At 47.2% G+C, this 10645-nt stretch overlaps 1 protein-coding gene across 1 annotated transcript; it reads right to left on the reverse strand.

Moving 5' to 3' along the window:
• Positions 1-770: 770 nt before the first annotated feature.
• LOC148889618 (uncharacterized) lies at positions 771-6368 on the reverse strand. Its single transcript, XM_089012266.1, has one exon. It carries the CDS (start codon positions 6235-6237, stop codon positions 2284-2286), a length of 3954 nt encoding a protein of 1317 aa, XP_088868392.1. The 5' UTR covers positions 6238-6368; the 3' UTR covers positions 771-2283.
• Positions 6369-10645: the final 4277 nt, after the last annotated feature.

Genomic DNA, 10645 nt, shown 5'->3' on the forward strand with positions numbered 1-10645 from the left:
ATAACCGGGACTATCGATATATCCGATATCGATATAACGAGACTTTACTGTGTATATATATATATATATATATATATATATATATATATATATATATATATATATATATATATATATATATATATATATCTCAAGTCATGACTCTGCTCATGAAGACTAATAATAGCAAATCCAATCCAATCTTGCGGGCGTGTACCAGAGTCTTCCTCACACGAAACAATGGAATTTTCATCTATAGAATGTGGCTGAACAACAACCACACCCATGTGTGCGCACACACACACAGATAAATCAATCAATTGCAGTGACAGTTATCAGTGTGAATGTGGTTGACGCCGGACCCATTATCCTAAATGTACAGTGTTGTCAGTGCAACAAAGTAAAACAAAGCAAAAACATAACTACACAGATAGCAAAGACATTTGAAGCTGGCACAGATGGCATTGATTCAGCACTGGTATAAGGCATGTGATCTGAACATGGCCCAGGAGTGGCAAGGGAAGCACTGGCCTGAGTGGCAAACCAGATGTGAAATAACTACAGGTAACATCCGACTAAGTCAACCATTGCTACATGTGGCTAAATGTGTTTCTGTGTTGTCTAAGCAACGGTCTTCGGTAATAGAAGAGGTTGAAAAACGTCTGTTGATTTGGATTAACGAAAATCAGCTAGCAGGGGAAAGTGTGAGTGAGCGTATTATCGCCGAGAAAGTACGGCAACTTCACTTGGATATCATCAAAAGGCAACTACATCAATGACCATCACAAAGGTAAATAAAACGACTTTATTATTCAGTACAGTTTATTTCTTTCATTAAAATACAATATCACATATGTTATACATAAAATAAGGCATATTTTGTGTAGTTTTAAGGCATATAGGAGAAAATAATGTTTTATGTGGACCTGGGAACGGATTATTCTCATTTTTAATGGTTTCTTATGGGAAATAAATGTTTGGCGGACGAACTTTTCGCCTTACACACACTTTCTGGGAACCAATTAAGTTGATAAGCTGTTCTTAATCTTGTTGGAGGCACCGAATCCCACCAGTTTCAAATGCTCATTCACCGAACCCTTATATTGTGCCTACTAACTGCAGTCTAGACTGAGGGGTGGACCTCTGTGGCAGAGGATACACCGAACCGCGAGGGTTCGATCGAACCCAGGTTAAGAACCACTGTATTAGAGGCTTTGGAGACAAAGTCAGAGAGGCCAGACTGAGATGCTTTGGACATATCCAGAGGAGAGAGACTATATCAGGAGAAGGATGCTGAGCCTTGAACTGCCAATCAGGAGACTGAGAGGAAGGAGGTTTATGGATGTTGTCAAAGAGGACGTTAAGGTAGCTGGTGTGAGAGAAGAGTATGCACAAAACCGGGTTAGATGGAGGATACTTTCGCTGAAGGGAAAAACCGAAAGGAAAAGAGGACACAATTGCAATACAGTGAGACCTCAATTTACAAACACCTCAACTTACAAACTTTTTGTCTTACAAACGTCAAATTTATGAAGATTAAACCTTATAATAAGCACTATTTTCATAATACACACCCACCACGGCTGGCGGAGTGATCTTCGGCGGAAGCACACGACCGAACAGCACCAGAGGTTAAGTTACCAACAGTCCTTATGGAAGGTGACTCTCCTTCCATAAGCCATCAACGACCAACAAAAAGGTAAATAAAACTTTATTTTACAGCACAGTTTATTTCTTTAATTACAGTCGTCATGTAATGCGCCTCTCTTTCCAAACAGCAATTCCCTTTGACCTTCGACCTCCAACGCCATTCCATCAAGCCATAAATGACCATCACAAATGTTAATAAAGTGACTTCATGATACAATGCAGTGTATTTCTTTCATTACAATACAATAGCACATTTATTATACATAGAATAATGTATGTTGTGTGTAGTTTTAAGGCTTATTTAGTTGAAAAGTATATTTTATGGAAACCCGGGAATGGATTATTCCCATTTTAATGGTTTCCTATGGGAATTTTTTTAGATACACACTTTTCGCCTTACACACTCTGTCTGGGAACCAATTAAGTTCGTAAGTTGAGGTCTCACTGTACAGTCCTTGTTGTGGGTCACAGCGCTTTTCATGTGTTTCACTGTTGCTTTTGTTTGTTCTTACTTATATGACAATAGATAAGTACATGTATTTATTGTATAACTGAGTAAATGATGAGGTACATATATGAAACATACATTATATCACAAGCATAAATAGATATCTTTGTTCATAAAATTCAAAAGTCCTTAATTTAAAACATACTTCACAATATTAGCGTGAGCACTGTGGTGGAGAGAATGGTGGTGAGTGAAAACATCTGGATGTGAGCTCTGTTTTTCTGCGTCGCTGTGGCCAACGATGTATTTGCTGTTCGTACTGCGACATTTGCAGACGAGGCCGTCGCGGATGACAGAGCTCGCATCATGTCCGTCTCGGAGTTAAGGGGTTGGCCCGCCGTGGTTGTTGTCAAGGCCAACTCTGCCACCTGTCTGGTAAAGTCAGTGCACACCTGCACTGTGGACGCCACAGTCAAGATGGCCAGCTCGTCCACTAACTCTCCTGAGGATTCCTGCGAGGGCTCTGTCAGCATGTCTTGCACCCTCATCATCAACGCTCTCCAGTCGTTATCGACTTCTATGGCTGTTTGGCGGGCATCCATTATTGTTTTTGTCGTTGCTTCTGCTGAGATGACGTTTTGTGCAGCTCCTACTGCCTTTGATGCTATATTAGCTGCCTCCACTGCCATGGCGGCCAACTGCATGTCCAGAGCCGAGCCATTTTGTGATACTGCGATGGCTACGTCAGCTGCGTTTTTGGCTTTAAGTGACGCCTCAAGTCCGGCATTGACGGTGGAGTTCAGTGAAAGTTCACCATTACTCAGTAAGGTGGCTGCGCTCGCCGCTTCCTCTGCGGCAGTTAATGCAGCTCTGGCTGCTGATTCTGCCTCTGGCCCGGCTGCTGCTGCTGCTGCTGAGCTCGTTGCAACAATAGCTGCAGCTGAAGCAGTCAAGCTGACCACTAATGAATCTTGTGCTACGCTAAATGCCGTTCTTTGCGGAAGGTCTCGCATCCTTTCTATCGCCGTTTGTGTGGTTGTACTTGCAGATCTCGCTAAGATTCTTGAGGCTTCAAAATTGTCTGTCGATCCTGCTAAAATGCCTGTTGCCTCTGCCAGCAAGGCAACTTCTTCTGCAGACTGAATTGCTACAAACATTTCAGCTGTCAGCATCGAAGACATCTGACTTGCAAACAATTCTGCCGCATTTCTGGATGTTGTCACAAATTGTGCCGCAGTGTTGGAAAACTCATCCGGTTCTGCCGTCACTGCCTGTCTGGCCACCGCCGCGGCTTCAAGCGACACTTGTGCCGCTTCCAAATCAATGCTTCCTGACGATGCTGCTGCTTCTGCCGCTTCCGCCACCGCTTTTGCCACATCTGCCGCTCTTGCAGCTGCATCTCGAGCCACCTGCGGCTCCGCCTCTCCATTTGCAACTGATATAGCCGCACGATTTGCTTCCTCTGCAATGTCAAAGGCGATGTTGATGAGATCATCGAGATCCGCTCCACTACTTGCCCGGGTAACTGTCGCCGCTGAGGCTGCGAGGGTTGCCGCTGCAGCCGCCAGGGAGGCTTCTCTTGAAGCTTGGATCACTGCTGGTGGTGCACCTGCAACTTCTGCCGCTGCACCTGCACTTTGTGCTGCAATTTGGATTTGGAGGAGTGATAATTCAGCAGCTAACTCAGCTTCTGCATCTCCATCAGTTGGTGCTGCAGCGCGTTCTGCTGTGTCAAGTGCAGCTCGAGCCTGATATGCTGTTTGTTGTGCCAACAAAGCTGAGTTTTCAGCCACCTCTATAGCACGTCTTATGCTGGCCTCTACATCTGCCGATAAATCCCCTGAATTGAGTAATGCTTGTAGTTCTTGTGCTGCCCTCTCAGCCTCTTGGTTTAAAATTCTTGCGTCTTCTATGATAGACGATGCGTTTTCTGCAGTAGCACAACAAACTGTAATATTCACGGCTAAGGCAGTTGTAGTTGCAGCTGATCTTGCAATTATAGATGCATTTTGTGCAGCTTCGGAGAGTTGTAGTGCAATCAGGGCAAAGTCCCCGCTTGCTTCCTCCGCAGCTTCTTGTGCTCTTTCTGCAGAAATTTTGGATGCTTCTGCTGCATTGTTTGCTGCAGCTGCTGCAGCAGCTGCAGTTATTTTGCCTTGTGAAAATAAAGATGCAGCAGAGGCAGCCTCATTTGCGACAAGAGAAGCTTCTTGTGCAGCTTCTTCTGTTTGTGTTGATCCTCCTGATAAGGCAGCTGTTGCTGCTGCAGCTGAGCTCGCCAATGACGCTGCTGCTGATGCAGCAGTTGTGGATGCTGCCACGGCGGTCTCTGCTGATCTTCGGACTGCAACTTCTGCTATTGATTCAGTGTCTGTGACTTCATCTCGAGCAACTGTGCTAAAGATAGTGGTAAGGCTAATAGTGCTGATTGTGATGGCGCTGGAAAGGGTGAGGTCGCTGCCAAGTGTCCTGTCGCTGGACACCGTGCTACCGCTGGAATCACTTAAAGGGCTGATTTCACTGCTCAGCGTGCTAGCACTGAAAAATGTGCTGCTAGTGGATAGAGGGCTGGAAAGGGTGCTGTCACTGCTTTGTGTGCTTTCACTGGATATTGTGTTGTCACTTGAGAGGGTGCTTACACTACCCAGTGTGCTGTCACTTGAAAGGGTGATATCGCTTGAAAAGGTGCTGTCACTGCTCAGTGTGATATCACTGGAGAGTGTGCTAACACTGCTTACTGTGGTATCACTCAAAATTGTGATATCACTTGAAAGGCTCAAGTCACTACTCAGTGTGCTACCAAGAGAGACTGTACTGTCACTTGAGAAGGTGCTATCAGTGCTCATTGCGCTACCACTGGGAATTGTACTGTCACTCGAGGAGATGCTGTCACTGCTCAATGTACTATCGCTGGCAAAAGTGCTGTCACTTGAAAGGGTGCTGTCACTGTTTGGTGTGCTATCACTTGAGAGGGTGCTCACACTGCTCAATGTGCTAACACTAGATGGTGTACTGTCACTAGAAAGGGTGCTGTCACTTGATGTGGTGCGGTCACTGCTCAATGTGCTTTCGCTGGAAATGGTGCTGTCACTTGAGAGGGTACTGTCACTGCTGAATGTGCTCAGACTTGAGAGCGTGCTGACAATACTCAGTGTGCTGTCAGTGGAGCGTGTGCTGAGACTGCTTACTGTGCTAACGCTGGAAAGAGTGCTGCCACTTGAAAGGGTACTATCGCTTGAGAGGGTGCTGTCACTGTTTGGTGTGCTATCACTTGAGAGGGTGTTCACACTGCTCAATGTGCTACCACAAGATGGTGTACTATCACTCGAAAGGGTGCTGTCACTTGACATGGTGCTATCACTGCTCAATGTGCTATCACTGGAAAGGGTGCTGTCACTTGAAAGGGTGCTGCCACTGCTTGGTGTGCTATCACTTGAGAGGGTGCTCACACTGCTCAATGTGCTACCACTAAATCGTGTACTGTCACTCGAAAGGGTGCTGTCACTTGACATGGTGCTATCACTGCTCAATGTGCTATCACTGGAAACGGTGGTGTCACTTGAAAGGGTGCTGTCACTGCTTAGTGTGCCATCACTTGAAAGGGTGCTCACACTGCTCAATGTGCTACCACTAGTTGGTGTGCTGTCACTTGACATGGTGCTATCACTGCTCAGTGTGCTATCGCTGGAAATGGTGCTGTCACTTGAGAAGGTACTTCCACTGCTGAATGTGCTCACACTTGAGAGGGTGCTGACACTACTCAGTGTGCTGTCAGTGGAGCGTGTGCTGAGACTGCTTACTGTGCTATCGCTGGAAAGAGTGTTGTCACTTGAAAGGGTACTATCGCTTGAGAGGGTGCTGACACTACTCAGTGTGCTACCACTAAATGGTGTACTGTCACTCGAAAGCGTGCTGTCACTTGACATGGTGCTATCACTGCTCAATGTGCTATCACTGGAAAGGGTGCTGTCACTTGAAAGGGTGCTGTCACTGCTTGGTGTGCTCACACTTGAGAGGGTGCTCACACTGCTCAATGTGCTACCACTAGATGGTGTACTGTCACTCAAAAGGGTGCTGTCACTTGACATGGTGCTATCACTGCTCAATGTGCTATCACTAAATGGTGTACTGTCACTCGAAAGGGTGCTGTCACTTGACATGGTGCTATCACTGCTCAATGTGCTATCACTCGAAAGGGTGCTGTCACTTGAAAGGGTGCTGCCACTGCTTGGTGTGCTATCACTTGAGAGGGTGCTCACACTACTCAGTGTGCTGTCAGTGGAGCGTGTGCTGAAACTGCTTACTGAGCTATCACTGGAAAGGGTGCTGTCACTGCTTGGTGTGCTATCACTTGAAAGGGTGCTCACACTGCTCAATGTGCTACCACTAGATGGTGTGCTGTCACTTGACATGGTGCTATCACTGCTCAATGTGCTATCACTGGAAAGGGTGCTGTCACTTGAAAGGGTGCTGCCACTGCTTGGTGTGCTATCACTTGAGAGGGTGCTCACACTGCTCAATGTGCTACCACTAGATGGTGTACTATCACTGGAAAGGGTGCTGTCACTGGTTGGTGTGCTATCACTTGAGAGAGTGCTGACACTACTCAGTGTGCTGTCAGTGGAGCGTGTGCTGAAACTGCTTATTGAGCTATCACTGGAAAGAGTGCTGTCACTTGAAAGGGTGCTGCCACTGCTTGGTGTGCTATCACTTGAGAGGGTGCTCACACTGCTCAATGTGCTACCACTAAATGTTGTACTGTCACTGGAAAGGGTGCTGTCACTTGACAGGGTGCTATCACTGCTCAATGTGCTATCACTGGAAAGGGTGCTGTCACTTGAAAGGGTGCTGTCACTGCTTGGTGTGCTATCACTTGAGAGGGTGCTGACACTACTCAGTGTGCTGTCAGTGGAGCGTGTGCTGAAACTGCTTACTGAGCTATCACTGGAAAGAGTGCTGTCACTTGAAAGGGTACTATCGCTTGAAAGGGTGCTGTCACTGCTTGGTGTGTTATCACTTGAGAGGGTGCTCACACTGCTCAATGTGCTACCACTAGATGGTGTACTATCACTCGAAAGGGTACTGTCACTTGATATGGTGCTGTCACTGCTCAATGTGCTATCACTGGAAAGGGTGCTATCACTTGAGAGGGTACTGTCACTGCTCAATGTGCTCACACTTGAGAGGGTACTGACACTGCTCAATGTGCTACCACTAGAAAGTGTACTGTCAGTGGAGAGGGTGCTGTCACTACTCAATGTGCTATCGCTAGAAACGGTGCTGTCACTTGACATGGTACTATCACTTGAAAGTGTACTGTCACTGGAAAGTGTGCTGTCACTTGAAAGGGTGCTGTCACTGCTTGGTGTGCTATCACTTGAAAGGGTGCTCACACTGCTCAATGTGCTACCACTAGATGGTGTGCTGTCACTTGACATGGTGCTATCACTGCTCAATGTGCTACCACTAGATGGTGTACTATCACTCGAAAGGGTGCTGTCACTTGACAGGGTGCTATCACTGCTCAATGTGCTATCACTGGAAAGGGTGCTGTCACTTGAAAGGGTGCTGCCACTGCTTGGTGTGCTATCACTTGACATGGTGCTATCACTGCTCAATGTGCCACCACTAGATGGTGTACTATCACTCGAAAGGGTGCTGTCACTTGACATGGTGCTATCACTGCTCAATGTGCTATCACTGGAAAGGGTGCTGTCGCTTGAAAGGGTGCTGTCACTGCTTGGTGTGCTATCACTTGAGAGGGTGCTGACACTACTCAGTGTGCTGTCAGTGGAGCGTGTGCTGAAACTGCTTACTGAGCTATCACTGGAAAGGGTGCTGTCACTTGAAAGGGTGCTGCCACTGCTTGGTGTGCTATCACTTGAGAGGGTGCTCACACTGCTCAATGTGCTACCACTAAATGTTGTACTGTCACTCGAAAGGGTGCTGTCACTTGACAGGGTGCTATCACTGCTCAATGTGCTATCACTGGAAAGAGTGCTGTCACTTGAAAGGGTACTATCGCTTGAAAGGGTGCTGTCACTGCTTGGTGTGCTATCACTTGAGAGGGTGCTCACACTGCTCAATGTGCTACCACTAGATGGTGTACTATCACTCGAAAGGGTACTGTCACTTGACATGGTGCTGTCACTGCTCAATGTGCTATCACTGGAAAGGGTGCTATCACTTGAGAGGGTACTGTCACTGCTCAATGTGCTCACACTTGAGAGGGTACTGACACTGCTCAATGTGCTACCACTAGAAAGTGTACTGTCAGTGGAGAGGGTGCTGTCACTACTCAATGTGCTATCGCTGGAAACGGTGCTGTCACTTGACATGGTACTATCACTTGAAAGTGTACTGTCACTGGAAAGTGTGCTGTCACTTGAAAGGGTGCTGTCACTGCTTGGTGTGCTACCACTTGAAAGGGTGCTCACACTGCTCAATGTGCTACCACTAGATGGTGTGCTGTCACTTGACATGGTGCTATCACTGCTCAATGTGCTACCACTAGATGGTGTACTATCACTCGAAAGGGTGCTGTCACTTGACAGGGTGCTATCACTGCTCAATGTGCTATCACTGGAAAGGGTGCTGTCACTTGAAAGGGTGCTGCCACTGCTTGGTGTGCTATCACTTGACATGGTGCTATCACTGCTCAATGTGCTACCACTAGATGGTGTACTATCACTCGAAAGGGTGCTGTCACTTGACATGGTGCTATCACTGCTCAATGTGCTATCACTGGAAAGGGTGCTGTCACTTGAAAGGGTACTGCCACTGCTTGGTGTACTATCACTTGAGAGGGTGCTCACACTGCTCAATGTGCTACCACTAAATGGGGTACTGTCACTCGAAAGGGTGCTGTCACTTGACATGGTGCTATCACTGCTCAATGTGCTATCACTAAATGGTGTACTGTCACTCGAAAGGGTGCTGTCACTTGACATGGTGCTATCACTGCTCAATGTGCTATCACTCGAAAGGGTGCTGTCACTTGAAAGAGTGCTGTCACTGCTTGGTGTACTATCACTTGAGAGGGTGCTCACACTGCTCAATGTGCTACCACTAAATGGTGTACTGTCACTCGAAAGGGTGCTGTCACTTGACATGGTGCTATCACTGCTCAATGTGCTATCACTCGAAAGGGTGCTGTCACTTGAAAGAGTGCTGTCACTGCTTGGTGTGCTATCACTGGAAAGGGTGCTGTCACTTGAAAGGGTGCTGTCACTGCTTGGTGTGCTATCACTTGAGAGGGTGCTGACACTACTCAGTGTGCTGTCAGTGGAGCGTGTGCTGAAACTGCTTACTGAGCTATCACTGGAAAGAGTGCTGTCACTTGAAAGGGTACTATCGCTTGAAAGGGTGCTGTCACTGCTTGGTGTGCTATCACTTGAGAGGGTGCTCACACTGCTCAATGTGCTACCACTAGATGGTGTACTATCACTCGAAATGGTACTGTCACTTGACATGGTGCTGTCACTGCTCAATGTGCTATCACTGGAAAGGGTGCTATCACTTGAGAGGGTACTGTCACTGCTCAATGTGCTCACACTTGAGAGGGTGCTGTCACTACTCAATGTGCTATCGCTGGAAACGGTGCTGTCACTTGACATGGTACTATCACTTGAAAGTGTACTGTCACTTGAAAGGGTGCTGTCACTGCTTGGTGTGCTATCACTTGAAAGGGTGCTCACACTGCTCAATGTGCTACCACTAGATGGTGTGCTGTCACTTGACATGGTGCTATCACTGCTCAATGTGCTACCACTAGATGGTGTACTATCACTCGAAAGGGTGCTGTCACTTGACAGGGTGCTATCACTGCTCAATGTGCTATCACTGGAAAGGGTGCTGTCACTTGAAAGGGTACTGCCACTGCTTGGTGTACTATCACTTGAGAGGGTGCTCACACTGCTCAATGTGCTACCACTAAATGGTGTACTGTCACTCGAAAGGGTGCTGTCACTTGACATGGTGCTATCACTGCTCAATGTGCTATCACTAAATGGTGTACTGTCACTCGAAAGGGTGCTGTGACTTGACATGGTGCTATCACTGCTCAATGTGCTATCACTCGAAAGGGTGCTGTCACTTGAAAGAGTGCTGCCACTGCTTGGTGTGCTATCACTTGAGAGGGTGCTCACACTGCTCAATGTGCTACCACTAAATGTTGTACTGTCACTCGAAAGGGTGCTGTCACTTGACATGGTGCTATCACTGCTCAATGTGCTATCACTGGAAAGGGTGCTGTCACTTGAAAGGGTGCTGTCACTGCTTGGTGTGCTATCACTTGAGAGAGTGCTGACACTACTCAGTGTGCTGTCAGTGGAGCGTGTGCTGAAACTGCTTACTGAGCTATCACTGGAAAGAGTGCTGTCACTTGAAAGGGTGCTGTCACTGCTTAATGTGCTATCACTTGAAAGGGTGCTCACACTGCTCAATGTGCTACCACTAGTTGGTGTGCTGTCACTTGACATGGTGCTATCACTGCTCAATGTGCTATCGCTGGAAATTGTGCTGTCACTTGAGAAGGTACTTACACTGCTGAATGTGCTCACACTTGAG

This window comes from Hippocampus bargibanti, linkage group LG13, assembly GCF_051943395.1.
Source record: "Hippocampus bargibanti isolate YZ-2025 linkage group LG13, ASM5194339v1, whole genome shotgun sequence".
NCBI classification, from domain to species: Eukaryota; Metazoa; Chordata; class Actinopteri; order Syngnathiformes; family Syngnathidae; genus Hippocampus; species Hippocampus bargibanti.